At 39.0% G+C, this 24,055-nt stretch overlaps 2 protein-coding genes across 3 annotated transcripts in view; both read right to left on the reverse strand.

Moving 5' to 3' along the window:
- Positions 1-3,448, reverse strand: part of LOC110583104 (cytochrome b5 reductase 4) — an 84,665-nt gene extending 81,217 nt beyond the window's left edge. Inside the window, exon 1 of one of the 2 annotated variants that reach the window (XM_044917325.1) lies at positions 3,218-3,448. In XM_044917325.1, the coding sequence (XP_044773260.1) occupies positions 3,218-3,292 (75 nt within the window). In that variant the 5' untranslated portion in view covers positions 3,293-3,448. The remainder of the gene's footprint in view (positions 1-3,217) is intronic. The other variant, XM_044917326.1, reaches the window with a different exon arrangement.
- Positions 3,449-5,708: 2,260 nt separating this feature from the next.
- Positions 5,709-9,702, reverse strand: RIPPLY2 (ripply transcriptional repressor 2). The gene is made up of 3 exons (XM_021693595.1): positions 9,349-9,702; positions 8,973-9,037; positions 5,709-5,856 (listed from the first exon to the last, which is right to left on the reverse strand). The coding sequence occupies exons 1-3, from the start codon at positions 9,700-9,702 to the stop codon at positions 5,709-5,711; spliced, it is 567 nt and encodes a 188-aa protein (XP_021549270.1).
- Positions 9,703-24,055: the final 14,353 nt, after the last annotated feature.

Raw genomic sequence — 24,055 nt, forward strand, 5'->3', positions numbered from 1 at the left:
CTCATCCTTTCAGCCATTTTCCCCCACATCCTCATTATCTGGGCCTTTGCAGAAAAGTCTGCCTACCCTGCAAAGAAGATCTGGTAAAGGGACTGAGCTACTGTCCAAACGGTACTCTGTTATAGCAGACTGAATAGACTAAGATATTTATATACCTCACTTTCTGGAATCTTGTCTATTGTAGGCATTCATTTACCCCCAAAATAACCAAGTTAATAGGTCTGTGGTATCACTGCAATTTCACATTCCTTCCTACCAGTTACATCATCCCATTCTTACCATCCCTGAAACTCTCTAGGTCTCTTGGTCCCAATAAATGAAGTAAAGTACGAGAATATGATCATTCCCATCCCAAACCAAAATCATTCATCTCTCTTATTTATGTGGATTCCATAATCCACTGGGTAGTTAATGCATAATCTTCTGAAAACTCAAATCTAACCATGGGCCTTCCCTCCTTCAGTGGCTCCCCACACTATTTTTTTTTAAGATTTTTATTTATTTATTTGAGAGAGAGAGAGAGTGAGTGAGAAAGAGAGAGAGAGCACAAGCAGGGGAGGAGGGAGAGGGAGAAGCAGACTCCCCGCTGAGCAGGGACCCCGATGCAGGGCTGGATCCCAGGACCCCGGGACCATGACCTGAGCCAAAGGCAGCCGCTTAACCGACTGAGCCACCCGGGCGCCCCCACACTATCTTATAATAATGTCTCTAAATTCCCTAGAGTGGTTTACCAGGCCCTTTATATCTGGTCATAGTTTACCTCACTAGCTCTGAGTTTTAATTTTTGCTCCTTCCTATTAAATGCTTTAGCTAAATGGGAACTGATTCCTTGATTGCTATGAAATACCTCCTCCTTGGCCTGGCCCAATTCCCTCCCTCTCTCTCTCACAGACACTACCTCCTCCAGAAGCCTTCTCTGACCCCAACCCCTCTGTGGTCATAACACACAGTTACAGCACTTACCACATTTATAACTATTTATTAGTGTGTGCAGCCTATTAGACTAAACTCCTTGGAAACAGAGACCATATCTTCAGCATATGGGAGGTTCTCAAAAAATATTTACTTACTAGTATTAGTAGAAATAATAGTAGCTATCATATATAGAATGCATACTCTGCACCAGACACTGTGCTCAGGACTTTACACAACAATCACACAACAATCCATGGAATCCGAATAAAAGTCTAAGGGCAAGTAACACATGAGTGCTTACCACATACCAAGACTGTGCTAAGAGAAACATTATCTCATTTAATCCTGTGAATGGCCCTATAAAATGGGTACTGTTATTCTCTTTTACACCTGAGAAAACTGAGACTCAGAGACTTAGTCATAGGAGTTGAGAAAAGAATCTGGGTCTTTCTCACTCAAAAGTCTATGCTTTTAACTATTATGATATATAACCTCCCCAACTAGCTTCTATTTTTTCAACCTCTACCCATTTCATACAATCCTGAATCAGGTTCTGATACGTGCAAGATTACCTCATTTCATAAAGGCGGGGGGAAAGTCTCAGTTTCCCTTTGAATTGTGCAATAACTATATTTTGTTCTCTGTTTGGACCCGAAGACTCACCTTTGCCATCACCACCTGTGGACCTTTTGTCTTTGCCTCTGAGCTTTCTCCTTTTTTTTAAAAAAAATATTTTATTTATTTATTTGACAGAGAGAGACACAGCAAGAGAGGGTACACAAGCAGGGGGAGTGGGAGAGGGAGAAGCAGGCTTCCCGCGAAGCAGGGAGCCTGATGCGGGGCTCGATACCAGGACCCTGGGATCATGACCTGAGCTGAAGGCAGACGCTTAATGACTGAGCCACCCAGGCGCCCCTGAGCTTTCTCCTTTAAAAGGATGCTGAGAACGTGGTTTGTAGTTTTAGTACAGAAGGCCAGCAACTCTTATATTTTAATTCAGAGATTCTTTCTCCAGGAAGACTATACTATTTAGCCAAGCATTTAGTTCAAGGACAGAAAAGGTCAAACATCAAGAAGGAGGGGACAGATGATTAGATGACTGGATGATATATGGAGCTATGGAGCAATAAATGAAATATCACAGCCAGAGTCACATCACATCAAACTTTTAGGGTCCAAAGCAACATTTCTTAACCAGTTTTCTTTTCTGTGATATAGAGATAACAAAAGCAACCACTTTGTGGGATTACTGTAAAGATTAAATGAGTTAATATACTACACATGAAGCATTCAGAACACTAACATACATACATACCGTAAGCACCGAATAAATCTCAGCTTTATTATTATAGCTGGAGTTACAGACTTCTGAAAAGCTAATGAAAGCTACAGATCCCTGAATCCATAATTCTGATCTAGAGTCAACTTCAAGTTTAAGTGGAGAGAAAAAGTCAGTGAAGATCCGAAATCATGCTAAGACCCAAGAGTCCAGAAATGGGGGTTTGGGCGGAGTGGTCCAAGTAGGTGGAGGTTTCAAAAACAAAACCTGAACAAAATATGAAGATGAACTTACAGAATGAGGAACTAACGAATAACTGCACAGGAGACAATTTTATTAAATTTTATAAATATAAAATACATTTGTATTCCACCTGTTGCTAACAGTAACTATGTTCAACAAAAAGAGAGTATTATATTAGCTTCAAAGTCAGCAAGTGATGTCAATAGAAAAGACAGTGTGATAAAACAGGTACCAGAGGAAGAAAGCCAGTATGACTTAGAGAAGTGTCCGTAAACCCACCGGAGGATTGTAGACATTTGTTCTCGCTCCCCCCCATCTTCCCTAGCTCTGGGAGTCCCCACCTTTGGAGGATGGTCACCGGTCAATGTCGCTACTGCCCAACCTTTCCCTTCTCCTAGGGAACCCACATCACTCACAACTCCTTCCGGAAAGTGCAGAACAAAAGACAGGAGACGAGGAGAGACTGAGGGAAGGAAGCTAATACTGAGTACCTATGATAACGGCAAAAGCACGGTGCTGGCCCTGTCATATACAACTCAATTTAATTCGCGGGAAAAGACTTCCCAGAACGGGAAAAGAGGATGAGGGGGGAGGGGCTAGTAGGTGAGAGAGAGGACTGCAAACGGCCGGGGAAAGAGATCGCTAGCTAGGGCAGGAGGAACGAAGGCTAGAGATGAGGACAGGGTGGAAGAGGGGGCCGAAAGAGAGAATGGACCGTTCGGTAGAACGGAACGCCGGCGGGAGGCGAGCTGAACAAGACGCACGGTGTCATCCACTTACCTTGCTACGCCCCCCGGAGGCGACGCGCTGCTGCGAGCTGGGGGCCGGGAAAGACTGGGAAGGGACGTTCAGCATCCTGGACCCCTGGCCCGGGCCCTGCCCGTGGTCCGCCGCCGGACAGGATCGCTCAGCTCTACCCCTCCAGGGTAACACCTCCCGCTCCGGCTCCGAGGCCGGGCAGAGGCCAAGCCCCCGACCCACTTCCGGGGTCGCCGAGGGTGAGGCGCGCCATGACGCAGCACGTCGAGGCCGCGGGGGGCGGAGCCAACGGGACGAACGCAGCGCCGGAGGGGAGGAACCAGACCCAAGTACGCGTGCTGCATTAGCCCTGCACCCTGAATTTCAGCACCGCAGTGAGGTGACAGCTATTCCGTGTTAGGATTAAAGACAGAGCGAAGCTGTTCCTTAGCCGTGGTGCTGACAGAATCTGAGCATAAATTCTTTTAGACTCCTCTTAACCCAGAACACAAGTGTCTGTTGTTATGCCCCACCTTCACACGGCTTGAAATATGGAATAAAATAATACTATCAAAGCACTTTGATTTCTCTGAAACTCTCTCCTCTAAAGCACCCGGCTGTACAGGAAAGAGAACTTTTAAGAGTTAGGGCGTCAAATGCAAACAGCCACAGCCACTCTTATGAGGTGAAGCTTCACCTTTAAGAACCCCCGCTAATGACAAACGAGTCAAAGAAGCTAGTAAAGTCTCCTGCTCCATTCACCCACTCACAAGTTCTCCCTCCTCATCTAACTTCTTGTCTTTGCTGAAAGCTACAGGGAATTGTGTACAGATACAGCCCATCCCCAGATGTAGTGACGAAGAGTTATGTTTGTCAGATAGGTTTAGTTTGAATGCCATCTCTGCACTTAATAAATGAGCAGACTTACACAAGTTATTTCAGTATCTCAAAGTCTCATTTTCCCCCTCTGCCTAATGGATTTAGGTTTCAGTAAGAATTGAATGAGATGTCATATGTAAACTACCTAGTACAGTGCCTGGTTAATAGTAGGCACCCAAAAAATGGCAGTGGCTTGTCATACTATTCCGACATATTGAAAGAAGCTCAAATACTGTGCAGCTAAAAATAAGTCCCTAATGATCAAGGTCCAGATTGGTGATCTGGTGGGTTTTTTGCATAGCCCTTGGGGAACACACACATCATGAGTGTAGAATCCAGTGAAGGGAAAGTTTTCAGAAGAAATACAGTTCTAAATAACTCTCCCTGTCCACCTGCCATTACTAACTTTTCCTGACTCTGACACATGATTTAAACTTGCTGTTTCAACTGCCTTGTCTTTAAAGTGCCTGTAAATCAATGTTTGTAGTATCCTTTCAATTAGAAGGAAAAACGTGTGATCTATGTAGCCATTCAAGTAAGAGGCATTTCTTAGCCAGGTAACCATCTCTGACCTTCACCTCTACCCATCATGATTCTGGGATACTAAGAAACATTTGCAATGAAAATGCTTATTGGGAGACTGCATTAAGCTAAAGAACCTCATGACCATAGTCTAGGTTACCTCTACCTTGCAATGTGCTCCTGTTTTTCTCTGTCATTAAATGGTGATGTATTCTTCTATAAGTCTACATTTTAAAAAACTAATCAGAGAATTTCTTATTTCACTTCCCATGAGAAAATCTGTACATGACAATATCAGGAGCAAGGAGCCAGAACAAAGGAAGGTGATGCTGTTGAAGAATGTTTCATATCTGCCAAATGTCTTAGCTCCCCCTTAGACAGAAACAGAAAAAGATCAAATTCTAGCCTTTTGGCTCTCCTTTTTTAGACTCCATATAAGTCGTGCTCACTTAAACATTTCTTTTTAAATTCTGGGGATCCCTCAATGAAGTGCTCTAATTATTGAACACAAATGCTATTTTACTACTAGATTTAAGGGCAGCAGAGGAGTATTAAAGTGATCTTGATTCATCATTCATTAAAAATCCCTAAAATTTAATAGCCATGGCATTAATTGACATTCTCAATTATGGACAATGATTTAAAGTGTTTTTCACAATCTGCTAGCAAACACATAATATTGTGTGATTGGTAGCATAAGGTGATTTTTTTCATTATCTAAAAATATTCATCAGCAACACAATACCTAATGGAGATCAGTAGGAAATACCAGATGTTACAAGATTCAGTCTTGAAAATTAAATATTGTCATTCTTTGCAAAGTTTTAGCTAAATATTTGCAAAATTATAACTAAAATTAAATTTGTAATTTCATGAAGAGATCAAAAGTATCTTTTGTAAGCCCCAAATGTTTACAGTCCAATCAAGACATCCGTAAATGGCACTTATTTTTAAATTCCAACACTGAATTATAGCGTAGGGGTAAAAAAAGCCAAACTACTATAGAATTACAAAATATTTCATTTTATTAATAATTTATATACAAATAAATTAGTATGAAGGATTATGATACATTTGTACACTAAATTTAAATCCTATAAGCTTTGAATGTCATCGCAAGTAACTAATCAGGTTAATTTTCACAGATCAGCTCCTCAATATCATCTTCACTATCAGAATCTTCATAAAATGAAATTGTGGCTTGAATTGGAAAATTTTTCAGAAGAGCTTCTGCTTCTTGATATAAGTAATCATAACACTTTGATTTTGGCCAAAATAGTCTGAAAGAAGCAGACAACATAATAGGCTTTATTTTTTTCACATTCAGAATCCTTATATTCATGAAATGTTCAAATGCTAAGAGCTCCACATACTTAACAATTGATGTATGCCTTTAGATAGTCTAAAAATGCTATTATCTCAGGTGTCATGGGAGTCTACTCGCCAAAGTATCAATAACTAGTTAATCATTTTAAGTCTTTATCCAAGCTGTAAATTGGATCAAACAAATTCACACAAAACCCTGTGTGATAAATATTTAGATCACTTTAGGTATTATGAATATATTTATTCTCACAATATACAGATGGTTTGTCTTCCAATTTCCAAATTCCTTTGGGGGGAAAATGAATCCTACCATTACATTAAAAATTCTGAAACCCAGTTTTATAAAGACAACAATATATTATGCACCTTCCAGAAAAGCAGAAATCACCTAATATCTTGCTTAACTGTTAGTTACAGATGTAGCTAACAATGTAAGTTTAGAAGAGTACAAAAAGCAATATTTTGAAGTTTTTCTATGCACTCACACCAGGGCTATAGGAAGGCTTCCTCTGACCCCAACCTTGATCCCATCTCCCTCCCATTTCCCCATCCAACAAAATTGGAAATACCATATTGGGATATTGAGAATAATGCTGGCTTTTCACAACTTACATGTAACCCAATTACCTCAGAATTTCAAATTTTTGACAAATATTAATCTTGCCATCTGGTCTTCTATTATTTTCCTCCAAAGAAAAGAAAAGAAGAAGGATATGGCTGACTCACCAACAACAGTGCAGTCATTTTAGTGTAGGGTAGTTAGCCCCATGTACCCATTTATAACAGAGTGCTTCTAACAAAGAGAAGGTTACATTATATTCAGTATACTCAATTTTAAAAGGCAGAAAAGTAGGCAATATAGTTTATAAATGTTTCTAGCCAAATGACAAAAAAAGTTTTAATTTTGGTGCCTTTAATAAGCAACCATCAATAATTCAGTCATTCAATAAATATTTTAGTGATCTCGTGCCAGATGTAATTCATAATACAAAGATGAAAAAATCTTAGTCTCTATCCTCAAGAAATAACAGTATTCAAGACAGAAATTAATAAAAATAAAATAAACTTAAAAGTAGTACAAATAAATGGCTACAGTAGTTCAGAAAAGAAAGGGATTTCTTATACAGGAAACAGATGATTTTCCAATGCTTAACTAGAACTGTCAGATCCAAAGAATGTTGTTTAATTGTTACCACACTCTGCCCAGAATCTCTGACTGACCACTTTCCTTTCAGGGACTTCATACTTTCCTGAATTCTCCCCTGTCCTGAGTGATTCTTCTCGGTCTCCTTTGTGGACCTCTTTTTCTCTGTATACAGGTTGGTATTGGCCTTCCCCAGTGTTTTATCAAGAGTGATCATCTCTCCTCTCTCATTCTTCTGGAAGACCTGATCCACTGACATGATTTCTTCAACTGTTCATTTACTGAAGACTCCCAATTGTCTGTATTTCCACTTAAGATCTTGACTCTGGGCCCCTTACCTGTGTGTGTGTGTGTGTGTGTGTGTGAGTGTGTGTGTGTGTGCGCGCAGCTCTTTACTAGACATATGCATTTGGATACCCCCAGGCACATTAAATACAATAAATGAAAAATTGGACTCGTTATCTTGTTCCCCAAATCTGTTTTAAGCCCTAATTTCCATTCTGTTTATACAGCATTCATCTGGTCATCTGCCACAAACTTGGAAGCCATTCTGTCTTTTTACCTCCTCTTTACCTGCCATATACAATACATTATAAGCCTAATCTATTCTGTCATCTAAGCATTCCCCAAATTCACCCAGTCCCATCCACACTTCCAATACCTTAGAATGGCTCTTTATCATATATTGCCTGAATTACAGTAACTTCCAATTTCATTTAGTTTTCTAACTAAGCCTATATACCATTTTCTTAGTGCTTTTTCTGAAACATAAATCTGATCACACTACCTTTGAGTAACCCCCAATACCATCCACAGAATAAAGGTCATGGGTTTCCAATGCCACATACAGGAATAGAACAAAACTCTATACCAAGGTGTACAAGATCCGGCTTATGGCTTACGTACTAGAATGACCACAGCTTCATGCACCCAAATTCCAGCTCCTTGAGGCTCCCATAGGGAGCCATGTTGTTCTATGACTCTGTATCCCCTCTATGCTATTTCTTCTGTCCCCTTTTTCTCCACCTACCATCCATCTGGCTAACTTCAAGCCTCAGCTATGTAACCACATCCTATCATACACACTTCCCAGATCTTTCCCTACTCCCTCAGGGAGAGTTAGGTACTTCATGTCCTTTACATACGGACCAAACTAAACTATTATAACACTTGCCAGTGGGGTGTGATTATTTTTTTCCTGTGTCCATCACTAGGTAGAAAATTAATCAGCATGTATTGACTTTTACAAGCTATTTATAAACATATACATACAAATATCATACGATCTGTATTTCACAGCTCTCTGAAGCAAACTGCAGAATGAACCTTTCACCTGAATAAAAGCTACAAAGATTTCTACAGAAAGGCCGACAACCCGTGGCTAGGAACCATAAACTAGCTCTTCATTGTTACGTCAAGTAACCTCGACCCTTCTTAGGAAGCTTCGTGATCTTTAGGATTTTCATTACACTTCATTTTTTCTTCCACGTCAAGCTCGATTTGCTGTAAAACCGCAACTATGAACACCAGTCTTCCTTCTGGTTTGCAAGAGAGTAAGAACATACACACTCTGCCTGCTGTGAAGTCAATTTCATTCGAACCCTTTAGCATTAAACAACACAAAACTGGTTTGCAGACACGAGATGTCACCGGTCGACTTTCACGATGCCATCCACTTTCCCTCTTTATAATATACTCTTGAAGAGTTTACTGAGTGGGCACTGATTAAAAGAACAAAATAGTTCTTTTAGGTGAGAGCGTGAACTACATTTATCAATTCGTTGAGTAAAAGGCCTCTGGGATCCGTGAAGACAGATTTTCCCAAAGAGAAGAACTGCAAGGCCAGCCATGGAGCTACGCGCTGCGATTCCCGACTCTACCCTGGGCTGGAGGAGCGGGAGACCTTCCGTGAGGCCTATCACTCACCTGACTGGGTGTCTGTACTGGGAAAGCTTTCCTGAGGCTTCGGTCACCCCGGGGCCGTCCGGCATCTGGGGACGAAAGAAGATGAATCACAGTTATCACTCACCTTCTAGAAAGGTGGAAAGCGGTCTAGTGTTCCTCGCGCCCGCGGGGAATGTGACCCCCGGGGCTCTCCGCAGCCTCGCTCCTGGCCGGATCCGCGCGTCCGTGGCTCTGGAGGACACCCTCGCAGCATCAGGACCTCCGGTAGGGCCACGGGCGGGCGCGAGCTTAAACGAGGGGCAGGCCGGGCGCGGTCTCCCTCGGGCAGGGCATACCCAGTCCGGGTAGCTCATCTGCCCTCCGGGGAGGCGCGCCCCGAGGCGCGCGGCTCACTCACCGCCTCCGCCGCGTGCTGCGGCGCCCCCTCCTCCTTGTAGCCTCTGGCGTCAAACCACGGTCTCCAGAAGCCTGCGGGTCTGCGGGCTGGGGGGCAAAAGGCGCGCAGAGGAGACGGGAGCACAGACCCGGGAGGACCGCCCGAAGCCGAGCGCGGACCGGGGACCGGTGGGGGGCGGAGAGCGGAGGGGAGGAGCCGGGGAGGCGCGGGCGGTAGGGCCGCGGTGGGAGAGGCGCCGCCGCCGGAGTCCGCGCCCTCGCGCTGCGTCCGGCGGTCGGGGCCCGCGGGCGGCGAGCGGCGGCAGCAGCGCACGCACTCGCCGGCTCCGCTCGCCGAGGGCTCCCCGGTTTCCATGGCGCGGCGGGGCCGAGCAGAAGGCGGCTGCCAGCTCGCGGGCTAGCCGGGCTTCTTCCCTCCGCCAGACCCGAGACCCGAGCTTTATATAGAGAGCCCCGGCTGCCTGCTGCATACTGAGAGGTTCGCTCCCTCTCCGCCCCTCTCTCCCCAGCCAGCCGCATAAACAAAAAGGTTGCGCGTGAAGGCGCAACGGGCTGAACCCCGGGTGCGAACGCGTGCAGCTCCCAAATGGCTCGGGAATGGGTTTTGTTGAGCGAGTGTTAATCGCTCTTCGACACATGGCTGCGGGGGAAAAAACAACATTCGCCCGAGCAGCCAATTTCCAAGTGAGGAGTCTAGGAGGCGATAAAATTAAGCAATTCTACACGTTTTGTGTATTTCTGCAAAAAGGCCAAGTGGCTGGTAATTGCTTGACTCGAGGCTTTTTGGAATGTGGTCAATGCAACAAGCTCTGCATCCCGTCCGCTAAAAGCTGGGATGCGGACTAAATTAAAAGGAATGGCCTTAACTCCCCTTTCCGGCAGAATGAAAGCTGGGTGAATGAACAGCCTCCTTACGAAAGGAAATTTTCGTTAATGTATTGACAGACTAGGTTCTGCCTAGTATTATTTGTAGATTAAAAAAAAAAAAAAGTGAATGGTAAAAGACTGAACCGAGACTGAACAGCCACGAGAACCGAAGATTGGAGTCATGTGATTTAGGCATAGAACTCTATATTATTTTCTCCTCTCTTTGTGATTTTCCTCAACATCTTACCAGTGTCCCCTGAAGAGAAGTCTTGAATTTCATGTATACACTTCAGTCACTACTTGGCATTTTGTCACTCAATGATAATTAGAAATTATTTTGTGGAGGCAGGGTGTGTGTAGAATGATAATGAAATCTTGAAAAGTTATGGGACCAGTTGTGAACCTCTCCGTAACCCTGTTTCTCTTATTTAAGTTGACCCTCACTTATTACAAAGATCCATTAAACTTGGTAAAAAGCGTTATGCTTGGAAAACATATATAGGAAAGATAATATATAAATGCCATAATTTTTTTCAAATGTTTTAAATAATAGAGCTGAGCTACTTAACAGTTGTAGATAAAAGCTTTTAATGCAAGTAATAGTGTCTCAGCTATTCATTCAGTTACTGTGTAGGAAAATAATCTAATTAATACTTAAGGATCTACCCATCAGGAAAGTGAGATATGGTTTGTTTCAGATAACGAAATCAGTAAGGATAGGTACCTAATGCATGTCTCAATGTCCTAGAATTATTGTTGGCTAAATAAAATAAAACTTATAGAATGCTTGCTACAAGGCCTCACACATAGGAAGCTCTCAACAGTTTTAAGCTATGTTTAAAAAATGTAAGTCCTTAACAAGTGTTAAGCTGTCTGATGAAATGTTCATCATTTCGGTTTCATAAACATCTTTTAAGGTGTCTGTAATGTGGTAAGTACTGTGCTTTCGGGAGGTAATGGTGAATAAGGTATCCCCCCCCACCCCCATCCTCAAGAGGGTTACAGTCATTGTGATCACAACAGCCACATAAGCAAAGGTGTTTAAAAATGCCACATTCAATAGCAAAAGCACATTTTAACCAGCGAAGTGGTACAAGGGAGGGAATTGATAAATCTATTTGGGACAACCAGGAAAACCTTCTTAGAGTAAAAGAAACCTAAATTGGGATTTCTAGAAGGATCAAGAAATAGTGTAGTTTGTGTGTGTGGTGCAGGAGGGAAAAGAGAAGGAAGGAACAGTGCTTTTAAGGAGTAGGGATTGCTTGAGCAGAGATGTGGCTGAAGAGAGAGAAGGGCTTGGGTTAACAGGAGGCTAATATACCATGATAAAGCATTTTGGATTTATTCTGTAAGCACTGGTGAAATATTTTAAGCAGGAGAATGGAATGGTCAAAGTTTTTAAAAGACTTTTAAAAACAGGAGAATGTTTTAAAAGCAGGAGAATGGAATGGTCAAAGTTTTAAAAAGACTGTTTTAAAAAGATTTTATTTATTTGACAAAGAGAGAGAGCACAAGCGGGGGGGAGTAGCAGGTAGAGAGAGAGGGAGAAGCAGGCTGCCCATCTAACAGGGAGCCTGATGTGGGGCTCGATCCCAGGACCCTGGGAGCATGACCTGAGCTGAAGACAGATACTTAACTGACTGAGATACCCAGGCACCACTAAAGTTTACATTTTATAAAAGTCTCTCTGGCAGCCATATGGAAGACAGATTTAGGGAAGGCTGATACTGGAAGCAAGGAGATCATTTACAAAATCATTGTCATAGTTCAGGCAAAAGGTGATGAGAAGATGTATAGTAAGGATGGAAATGAAAGAACATATTTGAGGGATACTTAGGAAATAGAATCTATACTACTACCTGAATCATAAAATGTGGGGAGACATGAAAGTGGAGTCTATATATGCTCCCAGGTTTCTAACCTGGTTAACTAGGTAAATGGTGATGGCTCAAACAAAAACAGAAAAAACAGGGAATATAGGAGGAAGAGCAGGTGAGATGCTTTTAGGTTATTTTATTCAGGGAAAAAATAATGAATTTGGTTTTGGATCTTGAATCAGTCAGGTCAGGCTGGGCTATGCGGCAATAAAAAAGAACTCCAAACTCTCATTGCCTTAGAATACAGAGGTTTATTTCTGACTCATGCTGTATTCCATTTTTGGTGGGTAGGATTTACTCCAGGTCATCTCCACATAAGGATACTAACTGATGGAACCTCTTTCCACTGAAACCATGCCATTTGTCATAACAGGGGCAAGGGAATAAAATTAACAGATTTTTAAAGACTTAGTAACAGGTAGGTGGGGAAGCTATCAAAAGGACAATCAGAGATATGAAGTTCAGAGTTCAGTAGAGACTTTAGGACTAAATATTTAAATGTGGGAATCATAAGAAAAGAAATAGTAATTTAAAATTGTAGGGACTGATTCATTTTCCCAGGAAATTTTGTAGCGTGAGAACAGGACCAAGGACAGAGCTCTGGAGAGCAACATTTGCTTGTGAAGTGAGAAGAGATGCAAAACAAAACAAAGCAAAACAAAACCTCCCTGAAAAGGAATGGTGAAGGTAGTACAAGGTGCATTTGTAGAACAGGTGTTGTGAGACCATGGAATGAAAGAATTCCAACAAGGAAGGAAAGGCCTAGGGCATTAAGTGCCACCACTGGGTCAAACAAAATAAGGATGCATGTTCATTGAATTTGGCAAGCAGGGGTCATAAGTGACTTTAACAACATCTCAAGTATATGGAGAGAGAAGCTTTTTTTTTTTTTTTTACAGTAAATTGAGCTGTAGAGGTGAAAAATAAAATGGTAAGTTGAGACTACCTTTTTGAGAGGAAAAAAGAGAGAAAAGGAATGTTGGGTCAGTAGAGGGGTTTTGTTTTTAGCGTGCAAGGGGCAAAAGAATGTTTATAAGATGAAGAGATGAGGCAGGAGTGGAGAGATCTCTAGAGAAAGGGGACTGGACAATGCTCCAGGTCCCCTAGGAGGAAAGAAGAAATGAGATCAGGAGCTGTGGGGAGGATTCTTATGCAGTTGAAGGGTATGCACCAGTGATTCCTCAAGAAGCAAGTTTAATCAAGGTGACTAGATCTGGCATGAAGAAGGAGGGGGTAATGGGATGATGAGACATGAATCTGAGAGAACATCAATTGTCTTAAAATTGTGAAAAAAAACTTGTAATTTTCCTACAAGTTACTGTGTAGGAAAATAATCTAATTAATACCGTAAGGATCTATAATGATCTACCCATCAGGAAAGTGAGATGTGGTTTGTTTCAGATAACGAAATCAGTATGGATATGTACATAATGCATGTCTCAATGCCCTAGAATTATTGTTGGCTAAATAAAATAAAACTTATAGAATGCTTGCTACAAAGCCTCACACATAGGAAGCTCTCAACAAATTTTAAGCTATGTTTAAAAAATGTAAGGGAGAGCCAATTAACAAAAATATGGTAAAATGTGTATTTGATCAAATTCAAGTAAACTGAGAAGTAGAAATATATATTGCTGGAACTAGACCATTTATACATTATCCATTTGTTCCATCTATTTATACTGATGCTGAAGCTCATTGCCAGTGTGGCCAAGATCAAATAACTTATTCATGTTACATTTATATTTAGAAATCTATATGAGCCCCACTAGTGCATTTAAAACATGTGCCTTTTTATTAAGATATAATTCACATTTAACATTATATTAGTTGCAGGTGTACAACATGATGATTCAATATGTGTATATATTATGAAATAATGATCACAGTAAGTCTAGTTTAACGTCTATCACCACACATAGTTACAATTCTTTTTCTTGTGATGGGGATTTTAAGATCTACCCTATTAGCAACTTTCAATATACAAAAGATTATTATTTTTTTAAAGGTTTTATTTATTTGACAGAGAGAGTACAAGCAGAGGGAGAGAGAGGGAGAAGCAGGTTCCCTGCTGAGCAAGGAGCCTGATGTGGAACTCGATCCCAGGACCCTGGGATCATGACCTGGGCCGAAGGCAGCCGTTTAACCGACTGAGCCACCCAGGTGTCCCTATACAAAAGATTATTAATAACTATAGTCACCAGGCTGTAGATTACATCCCCAGGACTTGTTTATTTTATAACTGGAAGTTTGTACCATTTGACAACCTTCATTCATTTCATGAACACCCATCCCCCACTTCTGGCAACCACCCATCTCTTCTCTGTATCTATGAGTTTGGGCTTGTTTGTTTGTTTAAAGATTCCACATATAAGTGAGATCAAATGTTATTTGTCTTTCTCGGACTTATTTTATTTAGCACAATGCCCTCAAGTGCCATCCACGTTGTCCCAAATGTCAGAATTTTCTCCTTTTTCATGATATATATATATATGTATATACATATATATTACATTTTCTTTATCCATTCATCTATTTGTAGATAATTAGATTGTTTCCATGTCTTAGCTTTTATAAATAATGCTGCAGTGGGGGTAACAGATACCTTTTCAAGTCAGTGTTTTTGTTTCCTTTGGACAAATACCTAGATATGCAATTGCTGGGTCATACGGTAGTTCTATTTTTTATTTCTTGAGGAACTTCTATATTGTTTTTCATAGTGTCTGCACCAATTTGCATTCCCACCAACAGTGCACAAGTGTATCCTTTTCTCCACATCCTCAGTGATATTTGCTATGTCTTGTGTTTTTGATAATAGCCATTCTAGCAGGTGTGAGGTGATACCTCATTGTGGTTTTGTTTTTCATTTCCCTGATGATGAGTGATGTTGAGCACCTTTTCATTTACCTACTGGCCATTGATACATCTTCTTTGGAAAAATGTCTATTCAGATCTTCTGCCCATTTCTTAAATGGCTTGTTTGCTTTTTTGCTATTGAGTTGTAAGAGTCCTTTATATATTTTGGATATTAGCACCTTTTCAGATGTATTATGCAAATATTTTCTCTCATTCAGTAGGTTGCCTTTTCACTTTTTTTGTTTAAGATTTTATTTATTTGCGAGAGACAGAATGAGAGACAGAGAGCATGAGAGGGAGGAGGGTCAGAGGGAGAAGCAGACTCCCCGCTGAGCAGGGAGCCCGATGTGGGACTCAATCCTGGGACTCTAGGATCATGACCTGAGCCGAAGGCAGTCACTTAACCAACTAAGCCACCCAGGCGCCCCTGCCTTTTCATTTTGTTGATGGTTTCCGCCTCTCTAGTTTGATGTAGTCCCACTTGTTTATTTTTGCTTTTGTTGTCTTTGATTTTAGAGTCCAATCCAAAAAACTCATTGTGAAGACTGATGTCAAGGATCTTATAGCCTAAGGGGTTTTTTTCTAAGAGTTTTATGTTTTCAGATCTTATGCTCAAGTCTTTAATCCATTTTGAGTTGATTTTTTTGTATGGTGCGAGATATTGATCCAGTTTGCATGTGTGTGTCCAGTTTTCCCAACATCATTTATTAAAGAGACTGTTCTTTTCCCATTGCATATTCTTGCCTCTTTGTCATACATTAATTGACCATATATGCATGGGTTTATTTCTGGGCTCTCTATTCTCTTCTATTGATCTATGTGCATGTGTTTATGCCAATATTGTATTGATGAGTAACACTTTGTAATATGGTTTAAAATCAAGAAGCATGACGCCTCCAACTTTGTTCTTCTTTCTCAAGCTTACTTTGGCTATTCAGGGTCTTTTGTGGTTCCATACAACTTTTAGGGTTGTTTGTTTGATTTCTGTGAAAAATGCCATTGGAATTTTGAATTCTGAATTCTGTAGATTGCTTTGAGTATTATAAGCATTTTAACAATATTAATTCTTTTAATCCATGAACACGGAATCTTCTCATTTATTTGTGTCTTTTTCAATTTCTTTCATCAGTATCTTAAAGTTTGCAGAGTATAAATCTTTCACCTCCTTCGTTAAATTTATTCCTAAGAATGTAATCTTTTTAATACATTTGTAAGTGGGAATGTTTTCTTAATTTCTCTTTCTGATAATTTGTTATTAGTGTATAGAAACCCAATTGATTTTTATGTATTAATTTTGTATCCTGCTACTTTACTGAATTCATTTATTAGCTAACATTTTTTGGCAAAGTCTTTAGGGTTTTCTATATATCATGGCATCCTCAAATGGAGAAGTTTTTATTTTTTCCTTTGCATTTTGGTTATCTTTTATTTCTTCTTCTTGCCTAATTACTGTGGTTAAGACTTCTAATTCTGTGTTGAATAAAAGCAGCAAGAGTGGTTATCCTTGTCTTATTCCTGATCTTAGAGGAAAAGCTTTCAGCTTTACACCATTGAATGTGATGTTAGATATGGGCTTGTCATATATGGCCTTTATTATGTTGAGGTATGTTCCCTCTATAACCACTTTGTTGAGAGTTTTTATCATAAATGGATGTTGAATTTTGTCAAATACTTTTCCTGAATCTGTTGAGGTGATACAACTTTTATCCTTCATTTTGTTAATGTTATATATCATGTTGATTGACTTATAGATGTTGAGCCATCCTTGCATCCCTGGAATAAATCCCACTTGGTTATGGTGTATGATCCTTATAATGTATGCTTGAAATCTGTTTTTTAATATCCTGTTGAGGATTGTTGCCTCTATGTTTATCAGGAACACTGGTGTGTAATTTTCTCTTCTTATATGATCCTTGTCTGATTTTGGTATCAGGGTAATGCTGGCCTCATAAAATGAAGTTGGAAGTGTTCCTTCCTCTTTTATTTTCTGAGAGTTTGAGAAAGATTGGTATTAATTCTTCTTTGAATGTTTGGTAGAATTCACCAGTAAAGCCTTCTGCTCCTGGACCTTTATTTGTTGGGAGGTTTTTGATTACTGATTGAATTTCCTTACTAGTAATTGTCCTGTTCAGATTTTTGATTTCTTCATGTTTCAGTCTTGGTAGATGTACACTTCTAGGAATTTATCCATTTCTAAAATATGTACTTTATGTAACATATTAATATGTTCTTCATAACATACCAATGAGGCAGACAGATATGCATAATCTTTTAGGATTAAAAACATAAAAATCTTCATTCATTCAACTAAAAAGAAAGTATTATAAACTCACCTTACACATGGTAAACATGTGTACCTAACATGTTTGTTTTTTTTAATTTTGGGATTTTTGTATGACTATAAGATGAGAGAAGAGAAACATACCCTGGAGAAAGGATGCTAGGCAATGGTCCTTGAGGAGGATGGATGGAAAAAATCAAAAGCACATAAAAACAATGAGTATGTGCTTCTCTATTATCCAAAAAATAATATTAAATGAAAAGATAAATTAGAGCTTGAACTAGGTTCCCATTTTGAATGTGACCTGATGTTGCCCCACCCTTTTCAATGGACAGGATGACCTCAACTAAGGTATGACTTAGTCTCCACTTAGAGACTAAGGTGAAAAACAGAAGTGTGAAGGAATCAGGGGAATATAATGACTCACATATGCTATTGCCACCATGTGCCTCCTTTATAATGTCAGTTTTGCTTATATGAAAGCAGGGCCAGTCTCAGTTTATACACATCCTTTTTTATCCATGACTTTATGAATATTATTTAAGGAAAATTATAACATATGCCTTATAACTAGACTCCTTTTTAAAAGACTCTACTTATACAGTGTGCTCCTTTCTAACACAATTATTCATTTGTGTCTGAATGCCAACAGAGTCAAATTTATTAACTTACTTATTTGGGGTATTTTATTTTAGTTATGTAATTATGTTTTCATGCAAAAAGATGGTGAAAAATCCAATACAAAACCCTACACACAATATGTATGAGGATCTTTTTGGAGTGACAGAAATGTTCTAAAATTGGATCACAGTGATAGTTGCACAGCTCTGTAATTTACTAAATGTCATTAACTTGTCAGTAAAAATGGGTGAATTTTATGGTGTGCAAAATATAGCTCAATATGAAAACTTTAAATATGACATTAAAGTATTGATTCCTAACCATTCTCGGTCTAGGCTTGAGAAACTAAACACTGCAGTCAGAATCAAGCCTATTGGAGGTGTTTCTGATTTGGGGTTTTTAAAAATATGCATCTTGAATAGAAAAAGTCGTTGTTACAATGTCTGTTATAACTTTGGAATTTGCTTTAAAGCATATGCTATATTTACACTGGCCTCTGGACAGTTCTAGGTAGTTTTATTGCAGTGCAGTCTCTGCAAGGCTCCACATCAATGCTTTGATTCATGGTGATCAGAATAAGATCTTTAGAAAAGATTGTACTGGGTCTACAATAAGGACTTAAGGCTTCCAAACTATTGAGTGCAGTGACAAACTATGTCAGGTCTCTGTCAATAAAGTCTCCACTATTGCTGATTTGTTAGGAGCCAGACCCTCATACTGAGGCCATTATAAAGGAAATGTTTGCATCACTTCAATTTGAGATCGAACTAAAGAGCAAGCAAATGTTTTCAAGTAACTAGGATTTTTATTGTGCATTATCAGAAAGTTAAACACATGAAGGGCTTCTAAACTTATTAGTAAGCTAAAATACTCTTTTCCCCCTTACAATTGGATTGAAACTTCTATGGTCAACCCTTCATGCCGATAAAATCTTAGTTGAGGTAATTGATTTCATAGAGGTCTTTTTTCAGTTTGAAGATTAGATTCTTCGTGAAAGGTGGCATTTTCAAGCTTCAGGCATTTGAGGATCTTCCCAGGTTTAAGATAAAGATAACAGTTGTGGTAAAACTGACTTAGAACTGAGCAGAGCTAGCGTGTGTTGTTTTAAACGAAGAAGGTGCTCACAGATGGCTCAGAGAGAGATTTAGCAAGTCTGTGCTAATCACACTCATACATGGGAATATCTCCATTGAAAACAGCCAGATTTCATTGTGCTCCTTAAGTAACTTTCTTACTTGGTTAACAATAACAGTAAAGTAAATATGTAATGGCCTAAAAACAATATGCTTTATATTATAGTTGGATGTATATTATTAAAACCACAGTGAGAGTTTATGAAAGGTGGTTCCAATTCAAAGTATACTGAAGATACAAAGTATTTGCAGAAGTTTAGCTTTGGACAGGTAAATTATTCAGAGTTCTTGATGGCTTTGCTTCTAGACATTTCTAAACTTCTATGCTAGCCCCAAATAGGTTAATTTTTCCTACCTAATAAATTATATAAAATAAAAATACAGTATGTAAAAAATGTATTCACTTGACTAAAAGGAGATTGATGTTCTCATTACAAACTGTATTTTACCATGTTTTGTCACATCTGACACTTTATGTTAAATGTCATTAACTATACAATTTTAATATCCTATATTATTAAATGTCAGTGGCCAAAATATGATAAACATGAAGATTTAGTTTTAATTTTTGTTTTTAGAATGAAACATAAAATAGAGAGATGATTCAGAAAAGAAAATTAAATTCAGTTAACCATTTATTGATCAGCCGCTATCTGCCAAGCACTGTATTAAACACTGAGCATACAGTTTGAACAAGACCAACATGTCTTATTTCCAGCTCTCATAGTGCTTGTATTCTGGCTGGAAAACAGAAAATAAATAAATGAAGAAGATAATCACAGATCTGTAAGAGTTCTATAGACAGAATTGAAGAGGGATTTAATACAAAGTAATCGGAGGAAGCCTCTCTTAAGCAGGGTAATCAGGGAAGGTCTAGGAAGAGATGACATTTAGGCTGAGCCTTGAATGAAAAATGAGAGAGGACCATTTCCTAAATGATCTATAAATTATTTCTGCTATATCCAGACCATACAAGATCATAGCAGAAAATACCTACCTGTTCTGGTTGGTTCATGCTATTAGTGGGAGACCAGACAGCCGATGTGTGGGTTGTACCAGAGAAGGAAAGATATATTGAATAGTATTTTTCTGTATTTGTTTCTGAGTTTTATTAGTTACTTAGATTCTAGAATGAAATTCATTTTCCTTAAATATGTAAATGACTCCCAGTTTAATGGGAAGCCCAAAGTATTAAGTTTAAAAGGTGTCATAGTATAATATGGCAGCAGCAATATGTGCATGATAAGTTAAGTAGGGAAACCAAAAGTTAGTAGTATGAAATTGAGTAGAATTGACTTTTTGTTATTACTGAATGAAATATATATGACGATTTACAGAAAGTTACAAGCTAAGAATGAACTATCAGTGAAGATATAAGAAAATGAGACTTTGTCTATCTTTAATGCTGCTAGGCATTCATTAGGCTCTCAGTGATGACTGATTAATTGAAATAGGAAAAACAGACAAGTGTGGTCTGCATTAAACTTGTCTAAATTTTATCTGTTATCCCATAATCATCTTGGTTACTACAATGAGACATTTCAGTTGTCAAGACTGTGCAAGAACCTACTGGTTTCCTATCCCATAGCTGCTCCCGATCCCCCACTCTCGTTCTTGCTGAAAGAATCCCAATTTTGTGCAGATATGAAGAAGTCAAGTGCTTTGGGAAAAACTAGGGTCTTCCTCAATCACAAGGAGAGAATCATGAAGTGACCTTGCTGGTGATTAGTTTAGGCAGTCATGTGATCCAATTCTGACCAATGATATTTAAAAAGTAGTCTGTACTATGTGGCAGAGTGATTGTGGGAAAAGTCTTTCTTACTGCCTAAAAGAAAAGGATGGGAGGAAACACACCAGTCCTCCATGTTCTACCTCTCAATCTTATATTTACTTTTTATACCAGGATTTGGGGCTCATGAAAGCTTATATGGGTTAAGATCCTGAAACTAGCAGGTTGGAAGGAGGTAAAGATCCTGGGAACATTTTGATAACCATCTGTGGAAATATCCAACATCAGGACTTTTGGTATGAGAATGTGAATTTTCTTATTTGAATTTTACCCCCTCAAAAGGTGTTTTAGTTATTTGTAGCTGCATGTATCTTCATTCAGTGACTAGTTCTATTTTCAGGTAGTATTCAATAGATTAACTGAACATACTCTTTTGTAATCCAAATAGGCAGTTGATTTGAAATTTTAATATGGGCATGCCAAACTATTCTTCCCAGCAATAGGATGTGGTTCCACAAGGCAGTGCTCCTTGAGTAGGTAAATACAAATTGTTATAATTATCTCACTGATCCTTAAAATCTTCATTGTAGAAAAAGTGCTATGCTATTTAGTTGTTCTGTCTTTTGAAAGTTTACACTGAAATTTAACAAGCAGTTTCTTAAGCCCATTGCCCTTTAAAAACACAAAAGAGCCAATTATTTTACTAGCAAAATGAGTTTCTTTGGGAATAGCAGAGAATTGCAATTTGAGACAAGTAAACTATGGTGAACCCTGGAGAAGTCCAGAAAACAAAAGAGAAGGGCTTGTTTTTATAGGGGAAAGGAGGAAGCTGGAAGGTCTATTATAACTTTTCATTGGCTGAGTGTGGTGGTTTCCCACTGGCTGAGCTGCTGCTAGGCAAGGAGAAATTCTTCTATCCTCCTGCCTCCTAGGTAAAGTAAGCTTCTTCCTATTGGGGAATGCAAGGTATGCTTCTTACCTAGATTGGTAGTGTAGGAAAGCTCCCCCTCCAGGACTTCCTGACTCCATTTTAAATGAGGTTTCCTTTAATTTACTTTCACAAGCCTTTTAGCCTCAGGACCCCTTTATATTCTTAAAAATTATTGAGAATAATTATTTCAAAATGAAAAGTTAAATGAAAATTATTGAGGACCCCAAAGACCTTTAGCTTATGTTGATTATATCTATCAATATTAACTTTATTAAAAATTAAAACTGAGCAAATTGTAAACTATGTATTTATTAATTCCTTTAAAATAACAATTACCCCTTGCATATTAACATGAAATATGTACTCATATAAAAATGACTATATTTTCCAGAACTAATATCTTTTGCTGATTTCTTTAATGTCTTGCTTAATAAAAGATGACTGGATTCTCGTCTGTTCTGCATTCAATCTGTTGCAATATGTTGCCTTCATTGAAGTGAATGGAGAAAATACAGTCTCAAACAGATATGTCTGGAAAAGGAAGCATTTTGTGAATGCTTAACTCCATTCTAGAGACTCCCTAGGAGTCCTGCACACTTAATAAACCACCAATCTGAGGTAACATAGACTACACTGACCTGACAAGGCTTTGAGAAGCCATGTTGTTTTGTTTTTCATCAGCAGGTAGTTACAAACAAACACTGGCAGATTAGGAGAGTTAGAGCTAATTCTCTATCTCCTCAGGAAAATTTTACTTTCCATAATCATAAAAAATGTAGCTGGCCATTCTATTTACCAATCAAATTTTTCTTATATTTAAAAATTACTGAAGGCCAGGGCATCTGGGTGGCTCAGTCAGTTAAGTGTCTGCCTTCAGCTCAGGTCATGATCTCAGGGTCCTGGGATCGACTCAGTGGGGAGTCTGCTTCCCCTTCTTCCTCTGCCCTTCCCCACTGTTCATTCTCTCTATCCCTCAAATAAATAAATAAAATCTTTTAAAAAAATTACTGAAGACAAATTCAGGAGAAGACTGAAGTGAGAAGACATGGGCTCAGAATTAATTATGAAATACTATGTCTGATAATCATTAGTGTTCTCCAGTAATTCTGGGATGTTCATCCTGGATACCTAGCAGGATGCACTTCCTTTCCCTTCAAGTCAGGTGTGGCCATGTGACTTCTTTAGCCAGTGATATATGAGTGGAAGTGAAATGTCTCATTTCTGATCGAAGCCATAAGAACAAATAAGCAATTTGTCACATTCCTTTCCCTCTTGTCCGGATGGAGGGAATTCCATCAGCTGATTAAGAAAGATATGGAGCAGGACCGTCTGCTGAAGTAAACTTTGTGGTTTAAAACTAGTGAGATTTTGGAATTGTACCTATAGGATAACTCACCCTATGTTGCCTAATTCCCTTTACTTTATGATCCATTAAAGAACAATGCCATGAAAGCAAACAATATAGTCATAAAATTCTGTCTTCAACAAGCTAGAACACTAGATAAGGATTGTATCACTTTTGACCAAGATTCATAGGGAAAGAAAAATATTTAATGTGATCTTTGAAGCAAATTATAATAATCAAAACAATACCAAGTTGGGATGAATTACTAATATTGCTGTAGGCAACATTTTGGAGTTATTTTAACAAAAAGAATTTTCATTCATCCACAGAACAATTCATCACCTGAAGTTATATGATGGCTCTGCTAGGCTCTAGAGAAAAACATTGATGGGATCCACCCTCATGAAGTGAATCATTTTCTGAAAACTTTATAGAAATTATTAGTCTAAGTCAGTCCTCAGCCCCTTATTTAAGAAAAAAAATACCTTTTGTTTTATGATACATAATAGAAACTTGAATTAGCAGTGACTGAGCAAAATGGATGTTTATCTTTTTCTCTCATATAAAATAGTTTACTAGACAGATATTCCAGGGTTGGTATGGTAGCTTTTTTTTTTTAAAAGATTTCATTTATTTGTTTGTTTATTTATTTATTTAGAGTGCTAGTGGGGGGGAGAGGCAGAGGGAGAGGGAGAGAGAGAATCTCAAGCAGACTCCAAACTGAGTGCAGAGCCTGATGTGGGGCTCGATCTCATGACCCTGAGATCATGACCTGTGCTGAAATCAAGAGTTGGCCGCTTAACCAACTGAGCTATCCATGTGTGAGAGCTCTTTTTTAATAAGGGACTCACATGGTTTCCTTCTGTCTCATTGTGCCATCATCCCTAGGATATGAACCCTGCCTTTGTTGAGCAAGATAGCTGCTAGAAATCCAAGCATCAGTCTATACTCCAGGTAATATTATGGTAGAAGAGACAAAGAAGAAGGGTAAAAGGGCCAATGACATCTTTTAAGGAGGTGTCTTGGAAGTTGCTATATAATTTTTTTTAGTCTCTTCGTTCAGAATTT

Source organism: Neomonachus schauinslandi, chromosome 8 (assembly GCF_002201575.2).
Source record: "Neomonachus schauinslandi chromosome 8, ASM220157v2, whole genome shotgun sequence".
Taxonomy (NCBI): Eukaryota; Metazoa; Chordata; class Mammalia; order Carnivora; family Phocidae; genus Neomonachus; species Neomonachus schauinslandi.

What these genes read in the sequence shown, in the direction of transcription:
- RIPPLY2 (XM_021693595.1), bottom strand. Translation starts at nt 9,702, where the DNA reads ATGGAAACCGGGGAGCCCTCGGCGAGCGGAGCCGGCGAGTGCGTGCGC. An exon ending in CGCAGCACGCGGCGGAGGCG is followed by an intron (nt 9,038 to 9,348) that starts GTGAGTGAGCCG and finishes TTTCGTCCCCAG; the next exon opens with ATGCCGGACGGCCCCGGGGT. An exon ending in CAGTACAGACACCCAGTCAG is followed by an intron (nt 5,857 to 8,972) that starts GTGAGTGATAGG and finishes TGCTTCTTTCAG; the next exon opens with ACTATTTTGGCCAAAATCAA.